This window comes from Callorhinus ursinus, unplaced genomic scaffold (genome assembly GCF_003265705.2).
Source record: "Callorhinus ursinus isolate GAN/ISIS: 27379988/994484 unplaced genomic scaffold, GSC_fseal_2.0 scaffold75, whole genome shotgun sequence".
NCBI lineage: Eukaryota > Metazoa > Chordata > Mammalia > Carnivora > Otariidae > Callorhinus > Callorhinus ursinus.
In genome coordinates, this window is record NW_027397137.1 from 4,662,748 (window position 1) to 4,688,702 (window position 25,955).

The 25,955-nt window shown below is 43.8% G+C and overlaps 1 protein-coding gene across 1 annotated transcript in view; it reads right to left on the reverse strand.

Moving 5' to 3' along the window:
* The window catches only part of HSF2BP (heat shock transcription factor 2 binding protein), a 118,055-nt gene that overhangs the window by 54,139 nt on the left and 37,961 nt on the right, over positions 1 to 25,955 (reverse strand). Inside the window, exons 5-7 of the mRNA XM_025863556.2 lie at positions 24,772 to 24,921; positions 22,928 to 23,060; positions 11,296 to 11,413 (exon numbers count right to left, since the gene is read on the reverse strand). Of these exons, the coding sequence (XP_025719341.1) occupies positions 11,296 to 11,413; positions 22,928 to 23,060; positions 24,772 to 24,921 (401 nt within the window). The remainder of the gene's footprint in view (positions 1 to 11,295; positions 11,414 to 22,927; positions 23,061 to 24,771; positions 24,922 to 25,955) is intronic.

Sequence of the window (25,955 nt, forward strand, 5' to 3'; positions counted from 1 at the left end):
ACAAGCAGATAAATCAGGGCAAGTGGGAAATTATACAGCCCAACGGGACAGGACACTGAAAGAACTCACTGAGGCCGAGTCACAAGAATGTCCCACTTGTTACCCTGTGGGTATGTGCCACCGAAGAGACGGCCCCGGGTCCCAGAGTAGAATCAAGTCTCTTCCAAGGCCACCGGCCCACAGGGACTTCAAGAGGAAGCAAAAGGAACAGGGCACCATGAGCCACCCTTGATCCTGGGAAATGTGTCTTGTCATGTCATGTCATGGTAAACCCAAGGCCACCCAAACTCGAGCAGAGCAGGCAGACGGGCCCTGATTAAGCTTGTCAAAGCACAACTGGGAGAAAAAGGGCTGAAGAGGAGCCAGTAGAGAGGGGGAATTTGAAAATGCTGAAGCAAGAGATGACAACTAACTGAGCAAAACCCCAGAGGGCAGCTAATCAAAACCAGAGGTAGCAGGACCACTCACCCAAGAACCCCAGAGGCCACAGATTCCTCTACCATGTGAGAGAAGAAAGTGAGGGGGGCTGCGTACCAATGAGGCAGCTGCAATGAGTAAGCTTACACCCACACCCCCAATTCTCCCTGGGGAGCAGGAAGGAAAGCCTCTGCTGGGAGCCCATCTGCAGAGGACTGAGGAACAGCAAAATGGCCAAGGTCAGAGAATCTGAAGTCTGACCTAGCCACTGTGAAGACCAGAGTGGAGACTGATGAGGACATAGACAGGGGTCCGACAGGAGCTCCGGACCAGGAGAGGGTGAGATGGTGTGGCTGCACTGGGAACCTTCTTGTCCAGCATCACTGTGCAGCCCAGGCTGCAGGAAAGGAGGCCAACGGCTGGTCCAAGGCTGCAGCGTCAGCAAACGGTGGCGAAGGACCTGAGGCTGCTGACGGATGTGCTCCATAATGGAATCCCGGTACGCTAGATGCAAGGGGAGCCTGGGGAAGATGGCGGGGTAGTCAGGAGGGAAGAGGAGTGGTGAGGAGCAGGCGCTCTCAGCAGGGCTAGGGGAGCGATGAGCAGAGAAGGAATAGAGACAGTACGGACCTAAGCGCTGCAGTGGGGTCTGCCATTTCAGGGGCTGAACAAAGGCCAGACTGTGGCCACAAGACTGGATTATTCACAGTGTAGAGCACCAACTATCTCTGGAGCTGAGAAAGGCAAGCAACCCTGACATCAGAGTATTGAAAGAATCATCCACATACATGATCAAGTCATTCAAGACAGCAGGGAATGGCGGACAGAGAAAGCCACAACCCCAGTGCTTGCTGATTGGACAAGGGGAAGCAAGGGTGGACAGGGAGATCCTGGCTGCTTGAATTCTGAAGAAGGAAAAGGTTTAATATGAAGTGGAAAAGAAATGACTTTTTTTAAATGGACTTCAAAAATGAAAGCCAGGGGGCGCCTGGGTGGCTCAGTTGGTGACGCATCTGCCTTCGCCTCAGGTCATGATCTCAGGGTCCTGGGATGGAGTCCTGCATCGCATCGGGCTCCCTGCTCAGCAGGGAGTCTGCCCCGCCCCCCACTCATGTGCTCTCTCTAATAAATAAATAAAATCTTAAAAAAAAAGAATGAAAGCTAGGACTTAACAGTTTCCAGTTCTGCACATTCAGGAGCTGGAGGCCACCACGCCATCCTAACAATAAGTAAAAAGCTCAACACACTGAAAAATCAACAACTCCTCTTAGATCCCAAGAACTGGGGAGGACACAGGGCAAACTGTTACCCCCAAGATGAGAGAGAGAGAGACAGGTGAGTATAGGGGGGGGTCACAGCTTACTGGAGCACAGGGTCATGAGCAGAAGCCACTGCAGGAACATAAGCAGGGGCAGGAAACCTGAGCTGACATCGTGAACCTCCAGAGGCTCGGCGTAGACAAGTGTGAGAATTAACACGTCCAAAGGGACTCAGTCATGTAGGCCTCCACAATAGTGTGACACGTACCTCCAGGAGCCCAATCAGGCTTCCAGAGCAGGCACAGTGGAAAAGCACCCACTCTGACACATACCCAGGCACTCTGTTCTTCCCAACAAGGCCTGCCCTCAGGGGAAACCAGTCAACCAGAGCCTAACTGACCTAGGGAAAGGAAATAACCAACACTAGCCCACTCCAGCAATCCTCTTCCACTTAAGGGGGGCAGGGGGAAGAAAAAACTGAGAAACACTTGTGAAGTTCCAAGTCCAGAGGCAAAGGCTCACTGGAAGCATGAGCCCTGATCACAGGACTACAGAATGCATCCCTCCCTCCCAACACCTCACCACCACAGTACTAAAGGTTATTTACAGCAGTTCCTTCCCAGGACATCATGTCTGGCTATCAAGAAAAAAAAAAATCACAAGGCAAAAGGCTAAAGAACACATTTGCAAACAGAGCACACAACAGAACCAGACATGGCCGACATGTTGGAATTATCAGGCCAGGAATTCAGAACAACTCTGACTAATATGCCAGAGGCTCTGATGGATAAAGCAGACAACATGCAAGAACAGATGGGCAAATGTAAACAGAGAGATGGAAATCCTAAGAAAGCACCAGAAAAAAACAGTAGAGACAAAAACACTGTAACAGAAATGAAGAATGCCTTTGATGGGCTTCTTAGTGGACTGGACATGGCTGAGAAAGCATCTCTGAGCTGGAAGATATATCAACAGAAACCTGCAAAACTGCAACACAAAGGGAACTAAGACCAAAAACCAGAGCAGAACACCCAAGGACTGTGGGATGACATGGAAGGTATGACCTCTGTGAGGTGGGAACAGCAGAGGAGAAGCAAGAGAGAAAGCAGAAGACGTACCTGAAGCAATAATGACTGAGAATCCCCTAAACTACCGTCAGACACCAAACCACCGCCCCAGGAGGCTCAGAAAACAGCAAGCAGCGTAAGTGCAAAAATCAACTACACCTGCGCACATCATTTCCAAACTGCAGAAAATCAGAGATAAAGAAAAAAATCCTGAACGAAGCCAAAGGAAAAAAACACCTACCTACACAGGACCACAGACAAGAATTACACCAGCTTCTCCTCAGAGAGGAGAGCAAAATATTTAAAGTGTCAAGAGGGAAAAAAAAAAACAAAACTTAAGACGCCTGCATCCAGTGAAATTATCCTTTAAAAAATAAAGGAGAAGGGTGCCTGGTGGCTCAGTCAGTTGAGCGTCTTGTCTTCAGCTCAGGTCATGATCCCGGAGTCCTGGGATCAAGCCCCACATCAGGCTCCCTGGTCAGTGGGAAGCCTGCTTCTCCCTCTGCCTGCAGCTCCCCCTGCTTGTTCTCTTTCTTTCTCTCACTGACAAATAAATAAAATCTTTAAAAAAAAATGAAGGAGAAATGAAGACTTTCTTAGACAAAAATTGGAATTTGCTGCCGATAGACCTGCCTTGCAAGAAATGTTAAAAGCTCTTTAGAGAAAAGGAACATAAGTCAGAACTCGTCTAATCAAAAAAAGGAAGAGGTCTGAAGAAGGAATAAGTGAAGGAAAAAGTAAAAACTTGCTTTTCTTATTCTTACTTGATCAGCAGTTCATTCAAAACAACAGGCACGAAGTCAGTCAATGATCACGACTTGCAGGTAAGGAAGTGCGTGGCAGCAGGACACTGGAGGCACGGGGGTAGGAATCAGGACCACCACGTGACCAGAAGGCACTCCTACCACCTGGGAGCTGACACGCTGTTATCTGAAAGCAGTGGATTAGTTGTAAACAGACTGCAGGCTGTAGGGCAGCAACGAAAACCAGTGAAAAAGCAGTTTAGATGATACGCTACCAAAGGAGAGAAAACGGAACCCTATAAAATGCTCAATTAAAACCATGCAAGGCAGAAAAAGAGGGGAAGACAAAAACAGGACAAAGACCAAGGGCAACAAACAGAGAAGAGTCACGGGTGTGGTCGACATTAGTCCAACAGTATCAGTCATCACTGTGACCGTCAATGGTCCAAACGCACCTATGGAAAGACTGACCGTCAGAGTGGATCAAAGACACAGTTCAACTGTATGCAGTCTTCGAGAAACCCACTTTAAATATAAAGATAAGTATAGATTAAAAGTGGGGCACCTGGGTGACTATGTCAGTTAAGCATTCGACTCTTGGTTTCGACTCAGGTCATGATCTCAGGGCTATGAGACCAAGCCCCACACTGGGCTCTGTGCTGGGCATGAAGCCTGCTTAAGATTCTCTCCCTCCCTCTGCCTCTTCCCCTTCTCCCCTGCTAAAAAAAATATAGATTAGAAGTAAGTGGATGGAGGAAAATATACCATTTTAACACCAACTGAAAGAAAGTAGGAGCAGTTATGTTAATTTCAGACACAGCAACTTTAGAACAAAGGAGTTACCAGGGATAAAGAACGGTATCACATGTTAAGAGGGTCAATCCTTCAAGAAGATGTAACAATCCTTAACATATATGCACCTAACAACAGAGCGTTAAACTATGTGAGGCAAAAGAATTGCAAACAGAAATAGATATACCCACTATTATAATTAGAGACTCTTTAACACCCCTCAGACCACAGTGAAACTCAACTAGAAATCAGTAACAGAAAGATAACTGGAAAATCCCTAAGTACGTGGAGATTAAACAACATACTTCTAAATAACACATGGATCAAAGAAGAAGTCTCAAGAGAAATTTAAAAATATTTTGAACTGGGGTGCCTCGGTGGCTCAGTCATTAAGCGTCTGCCTTCAGCTCAGGTCATGATCCCAGGGTCTTGGGATTAAGCCCCACCCCGGGCTCCCTGCTCCACGAGAAGCCTGCTCCTCCTTCTCCTTCTCCTGCTTGTGTTCCCTCTCTCACTGTCCTCTCTCTGTCAAATAAATAAATAAAATCTTAAAAAAAAAATATTTTGAACTAAATGAAAATGAAAATACAACTTACCAAATTTGTGAGATGCAGCAAAAGCAGTGCTCAGAGGGAAATTTATAGTACTGGATACATGTTAGAAAAGAAGAAGGATCTAAAAATCAATCATTTAGGTTTCCACCTCAGGAAACCACAAAAAATAAAAACAAATTAAGTCCATAATAAGCAGAAGAAACAAATAAGAATTAAAGCAGAAATCAATGAAATTGAATACAGAAACCAGTAGGAAAAAAAAAATCAAGAAAACCAAAAGCTGTTTCTTTGACAGAGGATACATATTACTAACATGAGAAACGGAAAAAAGGGGGTGCCTGGGTGGCTCAGTTGGTTAAGCGACTGCCTTCGGCTCAGGTCATGATCCTGGAGTCCCGGGATCGAGTCCCGCATCGGGCTTCCTGCTCAGCAGGGAGTCTGCTTCTCCCTCTGACTCTCCTCCCTTTCATGCTCTCTGTCTCTCATTCTCTCTCTCTCAAATAAATAAATAAAATCTTTAAAAAAAACAAAAAAAAAAAGAAACGGAAAAAAGGGACATCACTACAAATCCCACGGAAATTGAAAGGATAATAACCAATACTAGGAATAACTCAATGTCCACAAATTGGATAACCTGGGTGAAATGGACCTGTTCCTTGAAAGACACAGTCTGTCAAAACTCACACAAGAAGAAACAGATTATCTGTATAGGCCTTTATCTATTAAAGAAATTGAGTCAATAATTAATAAGCTTCCAAAACAGAAAACACCAGGCCCAGATGGGTTCACTGGTGAATTCTACCAAATATTTAAGGAAGAAATTATACTAATTCTCTACAATCTCTTTAAGAGGACAGAAGCAGAGAATATTTCCTAACTCATTCTATGAGAACAGCATTACCCAAATACCAAAACCAGATAAAGACAAGAAACCTATAGACAAATACCTCTCATGAACACAGATGCAAAAATCCTCAACAAAATATTAGCAAATTGAATCCAAAAATGCGTAAACAGAATTATACACCATGACCAAGTGGCCTTTATCCTAGGTATGCAAGGCTGGTTCAGTATTTGAAAACCAATTAATGTAATCCATCACATCAATAGACTAAAAAAGAAAAAATCACAAAATCATATCAATAGATGCAGAAAAAGCATTTGACAAAATCCAACATCCATTCATGATAAAAACTCTCAGTAAACTAGGAATAGTTTACTGGACACACTTGACAAAGTGGTTTCAGCTCAGGTCATGATCTCAGGGTTGTGAGCCCGAGCCCTGCGTTGGCCTCCTTGCCGGGCATGGATCTGCACGGAGAGGACAGGACAAAAGACAGACTGGGGCACCTGGTGGCTCAGCTGGCTAAGCCTCCAACCCATGATCTCAGGGTCATGAGACTGAGTCCTGCGTGGAGCTCTGAGCTCAGCGGAGAGTCTGCTTCTTTCCCTCTCCCTCTCCCTCTGCCCTTCCCCCTGCTCACACACACACGTGCATGCACTCTCTCAAATAAATCTTTTTTTAAAAAAGGTATACAGATTGGGAAGAAAGAAAGAAAACTGTCTTTGTCCACAGATGACATAATCATCTATGTAGAAAATCTAAAAGAATCAACCAAAAAAACCTCCTAGAACTAATAAGATTATAGCAAGTTTTCAGGATGCCAGTAACCATACAAAAGTCAATTGCTTTCCTATATACCAACAATGTACGAGTAAAATTTGAGATTAAAAATGCAATACCATTCACATTAGCAAGCCCTAAAAATTCAATACTCAGGTATATATCTAACAAGATATGTAAAAGATCTGTATGAATAAAACTACAAAACTCTGATGAACCAAAGAACTAAATAAATGGAAGACAGAAAGACAGACAAGAAAGGAGAAAAAAGAAAGGAAGGGAAGGGAAGGGAAGGGAAGGGGAGGGGAGGGGAGGGAGAAAGATAGATAGACTGGGGCCCCTGGGTGGCACAGCTGGTTCAGCGTTCAACTCTTGGGCTCAGCTCAGGTCATGATCTCAGGGTCTTGAGAGCCAGTCCTGCATCAGGCTCTGAGCTCAGTGAGGAGTCTGCTGGAGTTTCTCTCTCCCTCTCCCTCTGCCCCTCCTCACTCTCTCTCTCTCAAATAAATAAATCTTTAAAAAAAAGAAAGATAGATAGATTGATTCCACTTTCATGGATAGGAAGACTCAACATTGTCAAGGTGTCAGCTCTTCCCAACTTGATCTGTAGATGCAATGCAATCCCAATCAAAATCCCAGCAAGTTATTTTGTGGATATTAGCAAACTGATTCTAAGGTTATACGGAGAGGCAAAAGGCCCAAAATAGCCAACACAGCACTGAAGAAGAACAAAGGTATAGGACCAACACTACCTGACTTCAAGACTCACCATGAAGCTACAGTGATCAAAACAGTGGGGTACTGGTGACAGAAAAGACAAATAGATCAATGGAACAGAAGAGAGCTCAGTAATAGACTCACACAAATATAGCTAACGGATCCTTGACAAAGAAACAAAGGCAACACAAGGGAGCGAAGAGAGTCTCTTCAACAAGTGGCACTTGTTGTTGAAGTGGACAGCTGGATGCCCACACACACAAAAATGAATCTGGATACAAATCTTACATGCTTCACAAAAATTACCTCAAAGTGAATCACAGACCCAAATGTAAAATGCAAAACTATAAAGCTCCCAGGGAATAACATAAGAGAACATCTATGACCCATACAGTGATGCCTGCTGTAGACACAACACCAAGAGCTGTGAAAAAAATAATTGATAAGCTGGACTTCATTAAAATTAAAAACTTCTCTGAAAGACCATGTCAGGAAACTAAGAAGACAAGCTACAGACTGAGAGAAAATATTTGCAAAAGACATATCTGATAAAGGAATATTGTCCAAAATATACAAAGAACTCTTAAAACTCAAAGCCATGAGAAGACATGGAGGGACCGTGAGTGCAGATCACTGAGTGACAGAGCCAGTCTGAGAAGGCAGCGTCCTGTGTGATTCCAGCAACAGGACTCTCTGGCAAAGGCACAACCACGGAGATGGTAAAGGGTCCATGGTTGCAGGGGCGGGGGGAGGAAAGAGGAACAGGTAGAACACAACAGATTTCTAGGGCAGTGAAAACACTCTGTATGTTATCGTACTGATGAATGTATGTCATAACACATTGGCCCAAACCAACCGAATGTACAGCACTAAGATTAAATTCAGGTATACTATGGTCTTTGGATAATTATGATATGTCAGTATAGGTTCACTGTTGGCAAAAAAAAAAAAAAAAAAGCCATTCTGGTGAGTGATGTTGACAGTGGAAAAGACTATGCATGTGTGGAGGCAGAGGGTATATGGAAAATCTCTGTATCTTCCTCCAAATTTTGCTGTGAAACCAAAACTGCTCTAAAAAATTTAAGTCTTTTTTTTAAAAATCCCCATCTCTGGGTCTGAGGCACCCAAACTGCTGAAAATGAGTAGCCTTTGATCACAGAGGTGAAAAGAAAAGCAAAATCCCCAGGAAAGAGGCAAGTTACAGTCCAGAGAGAGAGGCCAAAAAGAGAAGTTTACTTGCAGTACAAGAAAGGTCCTGGTTCCAGAGGACTCCAGGTCAGGAGTGAGCAGTGACAAAAAACATGACCAAGCAGCATGCAAATCAGAAGGCGGCCAGAGATTATGAAGTGAGAAGAGCCGCTTAGGGACGGTGCACGCAGAGATCCCAAGTGGGGTTTGAGGTGAACAGTCCATACATGGGCTTTGCTCCCTTGGCAGATGGAAAACTGCCAAGAAAGCAAGCAAATGTCTCTGAATGCAAGTCTGCCCATCTCCCATTGCAGGACAAGGGCTGCCTAAGATGCAAAGGCACAAAGCTCCATGTGCTGGAACCACAGAGACTAGAAGAGTTGCAGCCCCACACAAAGCCTTGCCTTGGAAGTGGAGCAGGGGGCTGACTGGCCCCATAAACACTGACTTTGTACAGACCACAGATGCAAACAATGGTGTAGTATCCAGAACACATAAAAAACAACAGAAAGTCGTAAAAAATACAACCCAACAGAAAACAGGCAATAGACATGAACAGGTAATTCACAGGAAAAAAACCTGTTCTGAACCTGTGCAGAGTTTCAACCTCACTGGTAATACCCATCTCTAGATAGGCAGACAGATGTAGAGAACACAAGCATTCTTTATAAGACAGTAACTAAGAATGAAGCATTGAGGAAGGTGTGGGAGACCCAGAACACTGTTACTGTGTGGGTGAAGTGCAGGCTTTGGTGACCTGTTTGGCAGCATCTTATCAACGTGAAAGTGTGCTTTCCTTCCTTCTCAAATACTGCACTTCAGGGACAGCTCCTAGAGAAGTGCTCACACAGGTGAGCAAGGAGGTATTTGCCACAGATGCTCACTACACCACTCCACGTGAGGAGTAAAACCCGAAAATAACCTAGTGCCCATCAGGGATAAAATGACCCAAATGTCACACCTTCTCTCATGCAAGATATGTAAAAGGAATTAACTAGATCCACAGAGCCACGTGTAAAAACATACACAAAACCACGAGTTAGACATCATGTTGTATTACATATTGCTCATGGACATGTATTTGTTAGCACAAAATATCAGAACAGACTCGAGAATCTGCTTCCAGATAAGGTAGGAGTCACAGCCCACCCTCCTCCTTCCACTGAACACGGCTATGAATTCTGAACAGAATATATGGAGCAGCTCCACGAAACCCCAGAAAAGTAAACAGGAGCAAGCAGGCAGACTGGGAAGAAGTCCAGAATTGCAAGAACCAGCAACCCAGCAGCAAGTTTACCACTCAGCCCCCAAGCCCAGGAGCAGCACTGACTTGCACAGAGCGCCACTCAGGCTGGAGTATCAGGAAGGGGCCCTGCAGGGCGTGGGGCCCCCACATCACCGCGGCTGTGTGGGAAGGAAATCTTCCCCAGCCCTGGAAGCTGCGGAAGTCAGACACAGCAGGGCACGTGGAACCCCAGCACTCCAGGCCAAGGACGGTAATTAACAAGTACCCAGCACACGGCGGAGAGTAAAGAGATCGGGCAGGTAACCTCACAAGGCTCTTCAGAACCCCTGGCCTCACGCCAGGCTGTGCACATGTGAGTCCAATCACGAACAGCACACCACAGCCTGAGGGTAAGTCGCCAGCAATGACCCAGGTGTCAGGCTGGCACGGGTGGCACCAGAGGCCAGTTCTGAAGCTGGAAGGGACCCTGAAAGCACGATACCCAGAAGGCTGGTCAGAGCTTGTGACCTGGACCCAACCAGGCTGACTGCCTGCTCAAACAAAAACATCAACATTCTCCACAGTTTCAACAAGACCCAGGGTCTCACAATATTCAAATGTCCACAATACAACCCAAAATTACTCAGCACATGAAGAAATGGGAAAAATCCCAACTCGTATGGGAAAAAACAACCAAGAGACACCAGACCAAAATGACAAGAGACTTTAAAGAAGCTATCAGAAACAATGTTCCAAGGAGGAAAAGCACCCACCCAGAATGAACAGTGTGGTAGGCAGAATCCTAAAACGGCCCAACATCTCCTGCCCTAGTCCCCGGCCTGAACACAATGTAACACCCTGGTAGTGGTCAGTTCTATGGCAGAGAGTCATTGCAAACGTAACTGACGTGACTCCTCAGGTGACTCTGAGTTCATCAAAAGGAAGTTTATCCCGTGATGCCTAACTAAACCCATAAGCCCATCAAAAGCACAGCATTCTTTCTAGCTGGTAGCAGAAGAGGAAGTCCGAGAGCTCCCAAGTGTAAGAAGGATTCAGTGAGCTGCCGGAGCTCGAAGATGGGTGGCTCATATGATCAGAAATTCGGTCAGCACCGGAAGCTAAAAAAGCCCCCACGTGACAGCCAGCGAGGAACAGGGGCCTAAGTCCTACAAGTGCAAGGAACTGCATTTGCCAGCAACCTGAACATTCCTAGAAGCACTCTTGCCCAGAGCCTCTGGAAAAGAGTCCAGCCTGGACAACACCTTGATTTTGGCCAGAGACCTAGTCAGAGACCTGGGCGAGCCATCTCAGACTTCCAACCTACAGAACCACGAAGGTCGTGTTGTTTTAACCACCAGACCTGTTACCCAGTAGGAACCCAATACAGATTTGGGTACCTGGCAGTGGGACACTGCTGTAACAAATATGTAAAGTTTATTTTGAGGTAATTAATATAAACTGAAGTGTCACATAATAGCATCTGGGACTCACTGATTGCTCTAAGGTAAGAACATTGTTTTCATTTCCTAAGATTTTTCTAAAACAGTACTGAATAAATGCTGCATTCCTTAATTCTCCGGGCAATGTGTTTCTTCTGTTTTTTTAGAACTATTGCCAAATTAACTGTGTTTACTTGAAAAAGAAGCCCAATCAGCAAATTCTAACTATTAAGTAAATAAACATGAGCTTTTTAATATCATCCACCATACACTTTGAGTTTGGTACACTGTCCTGGCTTCAGGTCTCCCAGAAGCTGCAGTATGGTGTCCAACAGCACCCGACTTGAGTTAACCAAGAATTCGCGACCACGTGCTATGGCAGCAACATCTGCAACAGAAAGATAAAACAAAGCATCAAAATCACTGTTATTTCAGAGTCTGGAAAAGCCTGCCTGAGACAGAGTATTTTTTGCTATTTTTTTCCTGAAGAGACCTAATGAAAACACAGACTAGCCCACGAGGTACTACGAAACAGCGTCATCCACAGAGCTGACAGCCCAGAAAGAGTAACTGACAATCACAGCAGTTATTAAGATGCTGAGTAATGTCCTCTGTGATTAGCAGATGCCTCGGTAGTGGAACAGAGCATGGAATCTAAGTATGTCTGCAACCTGACCACAGCATGCTCCAGAATACTGGATTAAACAGCTCTGGGCAGTCAGGGTTCAAACTGAGGTGGTTGCGTATTACTTTATCTGGGACCAAAGACACTAAAATCCACTTTCAATCCTGGGAGTGAAATCCTAATGACTTTGAACCACAATAGCAAACTGAAATCATGAGATCAAAAAAGAATATGAACACAATCCTGAAAAAGCTCTTTTTCTAAGTTTTACATCCTGGTGTGGGTCGGCAAGTATCATGTTTCTTCATGCCTGAGGCCCTGCAAAACCAGCACGGAGATCAAACCAGGTGACTGCCCGGGCTCCGTCTGGAATCCCAAGGCTGCGGCTTGTACTGGTTCTATCAGTACCACCGAACACCCATCAGGCTGCATCGGTGCTCCCAGGGTACTTATGTATGTGTTGGTGGGACCCTTCTTTAGCTCGGTGTAAGTACAGGGACTAAAGTTCCTAACTCAAAGGAACAGGCCAAACTGGAAGAGAAGCAGGGCAGCAGCCATGGCCTCCCCAACTCCGAGGGGTGTGCTTCCAGTAATTCACAGGTAGACGCATCTCACGTGTGATCCTCATAGATAGCTTTACTAGTTTAAGGAACTTTTCTTCTATTTTCAGTTTGCTGTTAATTATCAAGAATGGAGGATGAATTTTACCACTTATTTGTTCTCCCTTTGATTAACTCCAATCTGACGGCAGAATATAAAATTTTATCTATGCTACCAGATCAACTTTATGGAATCAGTCCTGGACATTCCTGCTTATTTTTGTCTATCTGGACTGAGAAGAATCAAGAGAGGGATATTAAAGTCTCCTAAACCTAACAGATTTTTTCCCACTTCTGCTTGCCTGTCCAGCAAGTTTTGCCTCATAAATTGGTGCAGTGTTATCTGGTACATAATTTCACTTTCCCTTCACTGACATGAACTTGCCTTCTTTGTTAATGAATCTGAACCTGACAATTATATTTTCTAGTATATGACATACTCTAATTTTAGTAAAGAAAACATATGTGGGGAAACTGAACCTTCAAGCATTTGGCATCATAAACTCATAGAAAGTCATTTTAAGGTTGTTTTTCAGAGGAAAGCCTTCTTTGAGCAACTACAGCCAACCACCTCCTAGAAACCCCACAGAAAAACCTACATCTAGCTACATCCTTCAGTAGCCAGTTTCCAGAGATGACTTGCCCGCAAACCATGCCTCCAGCATGCAAACCCTGAATTGTCCCTGCCCTGTGACTCGTGTAACTAGCAGAATGCAGCAGAACTAACACTGTGTGACTTTCAAGGCTTCTACCTTGGTCTCTTGCCACTTTTTCTAAGAAGCCCAGAGTCACTAAGAAAGAACTCTAACTATGCTGAGGCTGCCACGATGCAAAGACCACAGAAAGAGGGCACAGTGAGAAGCCCTGAGACTACATGAGGAGAGCTGCCCCCCGCGAGCCTCCCACTCTTCCAACCCTCCATGCTTTGAGCGGCCCCACCTGAGGCCCAAATAGACTGCAGAGTGGCAGCAAATCACCCCTGCAAAGCCCTGAGCAAACTACAGGCTCATAAGCAAAGTGAATGTGCTTGTTTAAAGACCTGAAGTTTCAAGTGGTTTGTTATAAGCACTAGAGAACAAGACATCACTAAGGTATCACTGAAGAAAGTGTTACAGAGCAAAACACACATTGCATCTTAGCAGGCAACAACACCCAACAAAACACAACAAATCCCATACCATTTGTCCAGTATCGGAATAGCAAATGTCAGTCCTGTACGTCACTGAGTATCAATAACTGAAGGGCAAACCTACCAAGTAAAATAAATATGAATTAACTCCTATACATGGCCCCAGTATTCATCAATCTGTCTGGGATGCTTATGAGACAACTCCAGGACTACAAAGGATTGCTAATGTAATTTTCTATTAAAATGTACTTATATTTTCTAGGTTTATTTTTAAAATTATTTACCATTATTTCTATAAGTTACCATAGTAATTACATAATTTAAGAAATTAATCTGGTATCAGTTATGTATGCTAATAAAAATACGAAGAGTTGAGGGATGCCTGGCTGGCTCAGTCAGAGGAGGGTACGATTCTTGATCTCAGGGTCATGAGTTCAAGCCCCAGGCTGGGTGTAGAGATGACTTAAAAAAATCTTGGGGCGCCTGCGTGGCTCAGTCAGTTAAGTGTCTGCCTTTTACTCAGGTCACGATCCTGGAGTCCCGGGATCGAGCTCTGCGTTGGGCTCCCTGCTCGGCGGGGAGCCTGCTTCTCCCTTTCCCTCTGCCCCTCCACCCTGCCTGTGTTCTCTCTCTCTCATGCTCTTTGTCTCTCTCTCTCAAATAAATAAATCTTTTTTAAAAAATCTTAAATACATATATACAAAGAGTTGAGATGTGTTATGTCTGATATTTTTGCTTTAGGTTGTAATAATTTTGTCTTATTTTCACCAATAGAAATAATAACAGGGTACTGGCATAATGACAGACATATAGATCAATGGTAGAATTGAGAATCCAGAAATAAGCCCTCATTTTATTTTCCTCAACTGATTTTCAAGAAGCGTGTCAAAATAATTGAATGGAGAAAGAACAAATGAATAATCTTTTTAAATAAATGGTGCTGGAACAACTGGATATTCGCATGCAAACAAATAAAGTCGAACCTCTGACAACAAACATAAAAATTAACTCAAAATGGACCAAAGACTTAAATGTCCAGCTAAAACTATAAAAGTATTAGAAGAAAACATAGGGATAAATCTTCATGATCTTGGATTAGACAATGGTTTCTCAGATGTGACACCAAAAACACAAGCAACTAAAGATAAAAAAAACTGGATATCATCAAAATTTAAAACTTCTGTACTTCAAAGGATGCTATCAAGAAAGTAGTAAGGCAACTGACAGAATGAGAGAAAAATTTTATAAATCACATATCTGATAAGGGACTGGTATCTGGATTATACAAAAAAACTCTTACAAATTTCAAAATGGGCAAAAGTGTTGAATAAACATTTCCCCAAGGAAGACATACAGATGGCCGATAAGTACATGAAAAGATGCTCAACATTATCAGCCAGCAGGGAAATGCACATCAAAACCACAGTTAGATCCCACTTCACGCCCACTAGGATGGCCACAATCAGAAAGTTAATGAAAAAATACTGATGAGTGTCTGGAGCAACTGAAGCCCTCAGGCATTGCTGGTAGAATTGGAAAATGGCCTGACAGCCCCTCAGATGGTTTAAACCATATGATCATGTGACCCAGCAATTCCACCCCTAGAAATGAAAACACATGTCCTCACCAAAACTTGTACACAAATGTTCACAGCATCATTATTAATAATAACAAAAAAGTAGAAACAACCCAACATCCATCAACTGATAAATGAATAAATGTGGAATGGTCGTACACTGAGTATCCCCCTGCCATACAAAGGAATGACGTGGACAGACCTCGAAAACACGACACTAAGTGAAAGAAGCCTGGCACAAAGGACCACATATGCTATGATTCTACCATATGAAATGTCAAGAATAGGCAAATCCAGAGATAGAAAGCAGATCAGCGGTTGCTTAGAGCTTGGGGAATGGCAGTATTGGGGAGTGATGGCTAAGGTTAGGGGGGTTTCTTCCTTTCTTCTCAGGGTGATAAAAATGATTCAAAATGAACTGTGGAAGTGGAGGCACAACCACATGAAGCCATCAAAGTGTATACTTTAAATTGGCGATCTGTAGAGTATATTATTATATCTCAGAAGACCTGTTTAAAAATAAATTAAAAATAGGGGTCCCGGGGTGGCTCAGTCGTTAACTGTCTGCCTTTGGCTCAGGTCATGATCCCAGGGTCCTGGGATCAAGCCCCGCATTGGGCTCCCGGCTCGGTGGGAAGCCTGCCTCTCCCTCTCCCGCTCCCCCTGCTTGTGTTCCCTCTCTCGCTGTGTCTCTGTCAAATAAATAACATCTTTTTAAAAAAAATTAATTAATTAAAAATAACAACAGTAACAACAGAGATACAATTATCATGTTTGATACATTACTTAGTCTCTGCTGTTCATCTCGGACCTGTTCTCTATAAACCTCTTATCTGCAATACTAACACTATACCATATTTTAAGAAACATAAGCAAGTTTCCTCTAATATTAATATTGGGACCTTTGTTTTATTGTTTGTTTTTTGTTTCTTTGCATTTGCTGTAGTAGTTTCTTATCAAGTCAATTATTCAGCTGTCAGGGGTGAGGGAGAGAGCCAAGGGCCACGGGCAGTCTCAATGTGAAAACTCTGCCTCTGTACGCTTTTTATGGAAACCCCCCTTAGAGCTAAGAGGATGCCCAGTCCCACTGGGAAGTGGCCCCCAGAACTCAGTTTTGCTCATAGTTTGGGTGATCTGATTTTTGTGGGACTAGAGAAGGATGACTTGTAGAAATCCCAGAGAATTCTCCCATACACAAATTATGGCTGATCGGAATATTAATTTGTCCAAACTACGTATGATTCAAGAAATAACCAAGAATGAACTGTGTCCCAAAATCTCTATGGGGAAAAGATTCTATGGACAGAACCAGGCCAAAAGCCAAAAGAGTTCTGCTAAATCTTTACCTAATTTCTCGATGCCCTCTTGAGCTGAAGCCTCAGAAGGCCACAGGCCAACTGTGACCAGCTTCATAGAAAAAGGACTAGTCACTCCTTGTACCAGTCCCTGCAATCACCTAGTGTCACCTGTTTTTTTAAAAAGCCTCATGGTCAAGGATATGGATTCATCCAAGATCTGTGAACGAGTAACAAGATAATTACACCCCATCTTGCTGTACTGCCTAGCAATATGCCACCCACCCTATCTCTTCTGAAGCCGAATTCTTTTTTGTTTTTTAAGATTTTATTTATTTATTTGTCGGAGAGAGAGCAAGTGAGCACAAGCGGGGGGGCAGCAGGCAGAGGGAGAAGGAGGCTTCCCACTGAGCTGGGAGCCCAATGTGGGACTCGATCCCAGGACCCTGAGATCATGACGTGAGCTGAAGCCAGACATTTAACCAACTGAGCCACCCAGCCGTTTTTTTTTTTTTTTTTTTAAGATGAAGCCAAATTCTTTACAGGAACAGATTAATGCTCAGGTTTCTTTAGTGTCCCATTCTATAAAGTTGGCCAATTCACTTGCCTTCACCTAGAAAAACCAACAATTCACCTAGAAAGTTATATCCCCAGGAATTCAGTGAAGTTCCACACTTCTTCTCTCAGATCTTAATCCCAGATCTTAAGGATACTGGGATGGAGTCTTTGTTGGGGATCCCTCTGATACAACATGTACATTAACTGCCTCTTATGTTCCATTAATCTGGAAAACTCTTAAGGTTGACTATAATTATTTCCTCACTGAGCAAGGTGAAGAGACATGAGCATCTAAGAAAACACTCCAATTCCACAAAACAGCATTTCATTATCTAGGCCATACTCTGTCAACTGAAGGAAAGCTATTATCTAAGGAAAGATTACAAAATATCCAAAATTATCCAAGACCAACTACTAAAAGACAATTAAGAAAATTTCTATGACTAACCAGATACTGTAAATAATACATACCAAAATCTCCTGAATTAGCAAGACCTCTGTGTGACTGGACTAAATCAAATATGTCAGAACCATGCCCATGGAACACAGAAACAAAAAATGCCTTCAATGATCCTAAAATTTCTTTCAACAATTACCTCTCATATCCCAGAGTATCATAAATCTGTCTATGTACATGAAAGGTTAAGGTCATGATCTAGGGCAGTGGTTCTCAAAGTGGCAGAGAAAGCTGATTTTGCCCCCAGGAGGTACTCGGCAATATCTGGAGACATGTTTGACTGTCACACTTCGGGGGCTACTACAGGCCTCTCTAATGTGTAGAGTCTAGGCATGCTGCTAACCTCCTACAACACAAAGGAAGGCCCCCACAACAGAAAATTCTAGTGCTGAGATTGAAAAGTGATGCTCTAGGAATGTTACCTCAACAACAAGGCATACATCAAAGACCCACCTCCTCTCAGAGCCTGTCCCTTGACCCAGGAGGCAAGGCTTACTGCCTACTTATTTCAGAGCAACTGCCACTCAGCCAAATTCAACAGTCTTCAGGCCTGAACTAGGATCACCTTTTAGCCTTATGGCATCACAGTATCATCCCAAACACTAACTGGAAATACCAGCACTTTTCTTCCAGTCAGTTAACTAATCATGAAACAGTGCTCCTTCCTCCTTTTCATAAGACAGTATGTCAACGGAACACCCTCAACCCAGCCCCTTATTACACTTGTCTGATGACAGAGAGCCTCCTAGTTATCTCTGTGGTGCAAGAAGTGTCCATGCCAGAAGAGAATTTAGGAAGGACATTCCTGCCCAGAGCCTGCCTCAGTGCTGCCTGTTGCTGGGTCTTACCTCACTAGGGAAAAGGGGCAATTCCGGGCTGCTTATGAAGTCACCTGGGTCATGGTTTCAGAGTGTCTTTCTTCTTCTACTGCTTCCAGGTACACAGCTCCATATCTGTTGCCTGAGTCTTAAATGCTTCTGTTTGGCTACTGTCCTGACAGTAAATTCAATAAATGATTCAGACACAGAACCAGGATAAAATGACGGTGATCGGTGCTCAAACTGGAGATCAGCTCTCTACAAGCCAGCCTCGCCTTTAAGGGCATCCAACAACAGTGGTGAGGATCTAGGCAGTCCCTGATGATCTCTCCTAGAGCTCAACCACCTCCAACAACACCAAAGACACACACACACACACACACACACACACACACACACAGAAAAAGATGGACTATCCTGAAGACACAGGAAAAAGTAGCCATCAGAGTGTAAAATGCCACAGCTGCTGGGGAAAATGGTCTGGCAGTTTCTTAGAAAGTGAAGCACGGAACTATCCTATGACCCAGCAATTCCACTCCTAGGTGTATGCCCAAGAGGACCAAAAACATGCGTTCACACAGAAACTTCTACATGAATGTTCACAGCAGCATGACCTGTAATAGCCAAAGAGTGGAAACCACCCAAGTGCTATCCACGGACTCTGCCCTGCAGACTCAGACTAGCAGACACAAGACCACAAACAAGTCAAGGGACAGAACTGGCACCTTCTCCTTCCACAGGCACAACCACTCAAGCCTAGGGTTAGCACAGACCTCAGTCACCACGTGGGGTCTGAGACACTCCTCAGAAGATGAAACCGAGGGTCACGGACACAAGAACACAGGGCTGGTCAGAGGCAGAAGCTGAACTGGCCGCTGGGCCTCAACTCCCAGCCCATCTCTTTCCCACATTGCCTGCCTGCAGTAGTGCGAGTATGTGGGAAGACAGGGAGAAGTGATGGTCGCGGACACAAGGGTGCTCTGCTATCAAGTCTCGGGAGCTCTTATGTCCATGACACAGGTGAGTTTACTGTATGTAAATTTTAACTTTTTGTAAGTTTTTATCTCAATTCCAGGTAGCTAACATACAGTGTAATATTAGTTTCAGGTGTGCAATGTAGTGATTGGACTTCCGTACATCACCCGGTGCTCATCAGGACAAGCGCACTCCTGACTCCCCACCCCCATTTCCTCTATCCCCCGGCCCACCTCCCCCTCCAGTGACCACCAGTGTAGTGTGTTGTCTAGAGTTAAGAGTCTGTTCCTTGGTTTCTCTCTCTCTCTCTCTTTTTCCCCTTTTCTTGTTTGTTTTGTTTCTTAAATTCCACATGAGTGAGATTATACAGTATTTTCTTTCTCTGACTGACTTATTTAACTTTGCATTGATATTCTCTAGCTCCATCTATGTCATTGCAAATGGCAAGATTTCATTCTTTTTTATGGCCAAGTAATATTCCATTGTGACTATATACCACATCTTTATCCATTCATCAGTCGATGGACACTTGGGCTGTTTCCATAATTTAGCTATTGTAGATAATGCTGCCACAAATACAGGAGTGCACATATCTTTTCAAGTTAGTGATTTCATATCCTTTGGGTAAATACCCAATAGTGCAATTGCTAGATCGTAGAAGAGTTCTATTTTTAACTTTTGGAGGTATCTCCATACTGTTTTCCAGAGTGGCTGCACCAGTTTGCATTCCCACCAGCAGTGCATGAGGGTTCCTTTTTCTCCGCATCCTCGCCAACACTTGTTGTTTCCTGTGTTGTTAATTTTAGCCATTCTGACAGGTGTGGGGTGATAGCTCATTGTAGTTTTGATTTGTTTTTCCCTGATGATGAGTGATGTTGAGCATCTTTTCATGTGTCTATTGGCCATCTGGATGTCTTCTTTGAAGAAATGTCTGTTGATGTCTTCTGCCCATTTTCAACTGGATTATTTGTGTTTTGGGTGTTGAGTTGTATCTGTCCTTTACATATTTTGGATACTAACCCTTTATCAGATATGTTACTTGCAAATATCTTTTCCCATTCCGTAGGTTGCCTTTCAGTTTGTCAGTATTTCCTTTACTGTGCAAAAGCTTTTTATTTTGATGAAATCCCAGTAGTTTATTTTTGCTTTTATTTCCCTTGCCTCAGGAAACCTATCTAGAAAGAAGTTGCTTTGGCCAAGGTCAAAGAGGTTACTGCTTGTGTTCTCCTCCAGGATTTTGATGGTTTCAGGTCTCACATTTAGGTCTTTCATCCATTCTAAATTTATTTTTGTGTATGGTGTAAGAAAGTGGTCCAGTTTCATCCTTTTGCATGTTGCTGTCCAGTTTTCCCAACACCATTTTGTTGAAGAAACAGGTTTTTTTTTTTCCACTGGATAGTCTTTCCTGCTCTGTCAAAGATTAAGTGACCATACAATTTTGGGTTCATTTCTGGGTTTTCTATTCTGTTCTATTGAGCTATGTGTCTATTTTGTGCCAATCCCATACTGTTTTGATGACTACAGCTTTGAAATATAACTTGAAGTCAGAATTGTGATGCTTTTTTTTTTTCAAGGTTGCTTTGGCTATTTGGGGTCTTTTGTGGGTCCAGAAAATTTTAGGATTGTTTGTTCTAGCTCTGTGAAAAATGTTGTGATACTCTATAAAGAAAACCTGAAAGATTCCACTAAAAAACTGCTAGAACTGATAAGCAAATTCAGTTAAGTCACAGGATACAAAATCAATGTATAGAAATCTATTGCATTTCTCTACACCAATAACGAAGCAGCAGAAAGAGAAATTAAGGATCAATCCCATTTACAACTGCACCAAAAACAATAAGACACCCCGGAATAGGGGCACCTGGGTGGCTCAGATCATTAGGTGCATCTGCCTTTGGTTCAGGTCATGATCGCAGGGTCCTGAGATCGAGCCCCAAGTCAGGCTCCCAGCTCAGCAGGAAGTCAGCTTCTCTCTCTCCCTCTGCCTCTCCCCCTGCTTGTGCTCTGTCTCTCTCAATGAATAAATAAAATCTTAAAAGAAAAAAAAAGACACCTAGGAATAAACCCAACCAAAGAGGTAAAAGACCCGTATTCTGAAAACCATAAAACACTGATGAAAAAAATTGAAGATGACACAAAGAAATGGAAAGGCATTCCATACTCATGGACTGGAAGAACAAATATTGTTAATATGTCTCTACTACCCAAAGCAATCTACACATTTAAGGTAATCCCTATCAAAATACCAACTATATGTAAATTTTTTAAAAAAAGAATCCTTGTTTGGGGCACCTGGGTGGCTGAGTCGGTTAAGCGTCTGCCTTTGGCTCAGGTCACGATCCCAGAGTCCTGGGATCGAGTCCCTGCTCAGCAGGGAGTCTGCTTCTCCCTCTGCCTCTGCTGTTCCCCCTGCTTGTGCGCTGTCAATTAAATAAAATCTTTTAAAAAAAAGAATCCTTGTTTTAGAAGGCAGAGGATCTATGTGACAGCCAACCCAAAGTCTCTACTGTACTGCCTACTCCCCATTGGACAGAGTCTTGGTATTGGAGATAGGTGAGACCCCACAGTCTCTGTGAAGCAGCACTTTAATAAAGTACCACCATAGTAAGTAATTTTCCCAATAAAATTCACAACACAGAAGTGAAAAATTTAAGTACACACTTTCCAACTCTTTGTGAGTTCCCACGTAAGCCACTCCAGGTAGCTATAAACAAGGCCAAACTGAGTTCGTATTATTGGACAACATGGCTGCTTTACCTGCTGGCCAACCACCTCACCCCCACGCACCATACAGCAATTCAAGCGGCTCAGATTCACAGCTTAGCAGAATGACAAATCACATTCTTCACAGGGCTCTGGGGTCCCCAGCAAACAGCAGAGAATTCAATCACCAAGTCTGCAAATGCCTTCTGTTTTAAAAAAGACCTTAAAACAATTTAAAAAGTGGAGCAATGCAAGCCCTCTCCACCTGAAGATGCCCTGTCAGAAGCATGCCATGCAATCCTGGAGAAGGGCCAGGCTAAACCAGGACTTGCCCAGACACCGTCAGAATCTCAATATCCACCTCAAAGAAGTATCACCAATTTTTAAGGGATTATGAAGAAAATGTCTACACGGGATCTACCTTATTAGGATTTCAGTAAATGAAGGATAATGCCATGAGGAAAAATAAGATTTCCTCTCTCTCTAATAGCAGAGAATTACCCTAAGAGTGGCACAAGACAGAGCAGAAAGGAAAGAGCAATGGGACAGAGCAAATACATAGAGTAAATCTAACAGTCACGGCAATAGACCTAACTACTTCACTGACATCAGAACCATAATACTCACTAGTATCTACCACCTCCCACTATACTGATAGGATTTATTAATAATCTAGTCATTTAGCCTTATCCCTGACAGCAGTTTTGCCATAGAATTCTATCCTAGAAAAACTGTCATCTTTGAGAGACAATTTAGGGTTTTGGAATTTTTTTAATTATTGTACCAAAACAATAGCAAGAGCTTCGCTTACGCTTAAGGCTTCTACTTTAGCTAAAAGTTCGTAAAATGATTCCAATAACAAGTAACTAAACATATTTTTGTTTTGACTTCCTTCCATGCACAGAACTGAACAGAACAGGCAAACCCATCCTGTTTCCTAGATCAGTCTTTTTACTGACCGACGCTTATCAGATTCGCCTGGGGGGGGGGTGCCCCACAACACACACACCTGGTACCACCCCAGGCCCACAAGATCAGGTTCTCTAGGGTAAGAACCACAGGACACTGAAAAAGTTCCAGGAGACGTTCCTGCATACACACCCCCAGCTATAATCACCACTCCAGACACACGGCTAACAGTCACTGCATCTCAAAAGAATGACTTACTTGTTACGATCCCAGCCAAAGCAAACACAAACTGATTTTCATCGGAATCAAGCTCCTTGACATCCCCATCCAGTGACTTCACAAAACTCTCCATTGTTTGACCAGTGATGTTGAAAAACTTCAAAGCTTTATCCTGAAAGTTTGGAAAGGAAAGTATCACACCCCCGCACAAATACTGGTACAAAACATTACAAGAGTACAAAGGCACAAAAGGAAGACTCTGTGTTAATGACAGAAGCAGTATTTAAAAGTCTGCTCCCTCATTCCAAGTTCCCATATGGAAAAGAACAGAAAAAGGAAATTTGGAATCTGTAGAAAAATTACCCTGCAGACTGATGGAAGGAGCAAAATAAAATATATGTGAGGGAACAGCACAAGTTTACAGTGGTGGCAGTATCAGGATGGGTTCATCCAAAATCCACTAGGAATATGCTAGAAAAATACATTCTTTGTTGATTCCAGGCATGAAGACACAGGTTTCAACCATTGGAGAACGGAGTTTCAAACAAAATCTTAACAGAAACGTCAACATGTCAACAGACGAAGGCAGCGAGCAGGCTTGTTGGGCACTTTAAATCTTCGTTACTTAGCAGAAGTCCCTTCAAGCACACAGGACTTTTGAAACGCTTCCCGGGGGTGCTAAGAGTTCTAAGGGATAACCTCAAAGCCGACACATTTCCCAACGGCACAAGGCAACGTCATCGGCTGATAGATGTTCTGAGCCTGGGTTGTGGGGATGATTACACAACTCTGGAAATGAGCTAAAACCACTAAAATTGTACACTCACAAATGGGTAAATTTTATGTGTAAATTACACCTAAATAAAGCTCAATAAATGTTAAAATACAATTAATCTCCACTAAAGTCACACACAATTTTTGTTTCTCCAAGTCATAAGTAATGGATCGCTGGTCTCCTGTCGAAACCTCCCCCTGCATCTGTATTCCCATTCACAACCACACCCTCCTCCTAGAGTGCAGCCACAAGCCCCCTGGCACCACACCTGCCCTCCCCGCCCCTCACAGCAGGACGTGCCTGAGCCCTGAGCCCTGAAGGGCCTTCCGGTTAGTCCTCCTGTCTGGCTCCCACGCCCACCCCGCCTCCGTCTACCTCACTCACAGGACAGTCTTCCCCAAGTCTCTTGCCCCACCATTCTTTTACTCAAAACCCCAGGAATCCAGTCTTACCACCTACTGGGTGAAATCAGCAACCTGGCTGCTGAGGCCTTCCAAAATCACACTGCATCCTACTTCTGCAGGGTTATCTCCCCAAGACTTTACTGCACTGACCCTCTACTGTGTGTCCACTGACCCACGCATGGCCCCCAACACTAACTTCAGGCTTCTCAGCCCGTGCCTCTGATGATGCCACTCCTCTCCCCTCCCCATTATCTGCCCTGCCACCTACTCGAGTTCATCAAAGCCCATGTCAAAGCTCTCTTCCTCCGGGAAGTTTCTGAGTGTGTGGGAGGGTGTGTGCGTACTATTAACATACGTAAATACATAAATAACATGTAACTTTCAACAAATCAAATATCATGTTACTCATGGGATAACCTACATAGAAGCACTTAAACTCTGTTAAATGTGTATAGGTGTCAGGGAACAATACTGAAGTGGTACTATCTCCACAAGCACCACACAGATTCTGGGAAAGGAGGGGTCTTACTTCACTCATTTCACACACCCCTAGAGCACCAGCTTACATCAGACCCTACACACTGCTGGATGAATGAACATAAGACATGGTCTTCATCTGTAAGCTCCTTAGTAGATACTCTGTACCCTCTGGGTTCCATCAACACTGATGGACAATATCCAGGGAGCCCAGTGGTCATGCTTACTCCTCCCAGAATGGCTTTGACGACGTCCTCACTGCTGGAGACGCCCCACAAAAGGGTGCAGGCTGCTGCTCCCATTTCCGTACAGTATTCTGCCTGCTGCAGGAGTTGCTGCTTTGCTTCATTCAGCTGCTGTCGAAGAGCAAGTTTCTCCTAAAGTCAAAACAGAATAAAATCAGCAAAATGAATAGCATTCAACCTTGAAATAACTCTATTGTGTTTCTCATTCAAAGATTTAAAAAAAAAAAGTACACAGAATTACAGAAAACAGTGGGCAAATGAAAACTGGTCCTTAGACAGCCATAATCTAGATCTTTTAAAACTTCAGAGGAAAAATAACACTCTCAAAAAAGAACATACTGCTGTATTAGAGTTTACAAATATTGCCAAAGACCTGAATTCATCTTGAATTCAAAATGAAGGCACCTCAGGTCCCAAGTGGCTATACCCAGAACACCGATGGGGGCACCTGAACAAAGTAACAACTGAACACAGCAGTCCACAGAGCACCATTTCTAGTAGAAGAGGCTGCCCGCCCCCGCCCCAGATGGCTCACTCCACTGGAAATACACCAAATGACAGAGCTAAGCCCAGCTAGGACAGATGGGGCAGAGACAGAGAGAAGTGGGAAGGAGGGCCTCCCGGGCATGCTGCACAGGGCAAGCTGAGTGCCAGCATGACAGGAAGACTGAGGTCGGTGGGGCTTCTGAAGAGCACCACTGGAAAATCTCAGCCAGGGCTCTTAACAGTGAATTGTCCTCCTGATAGTCCCTTAGACCACACAAACAAGCCTAAAGCCTCGTTCCAGGTGGCTCTTGGGTAGTATGGGGCTTTCCGACCTCCCCCGACCTCCACCACTGGTTGCACTATTGTTGTTACCTGAAGCTCCCTCAAAAAGTGAGAGCGTTTCCTTACTTAACAAGAGATAAACTTAAGAAATATAGAAACCTGGTGGCTCAATCAGTTGAGTGTCCAACTCTTGATTTTGGCTCAGTTTGTGATCTCAGGGTGGTGGGATCGAGCCTCGTGTCAGGCTCCACGCTCAGCCGGGGGTCTGCTTCCCTCTCCCTCTGTCCCTCTCCCCATTTGCATGCACACACACTCTCTCTCAAATAAATAAATCTTTTTAAAAAGTTAAAGTATTCTAGGGTGCCTGGGTGGCTCAGATGGTTAAGCGTCTGCCTTCG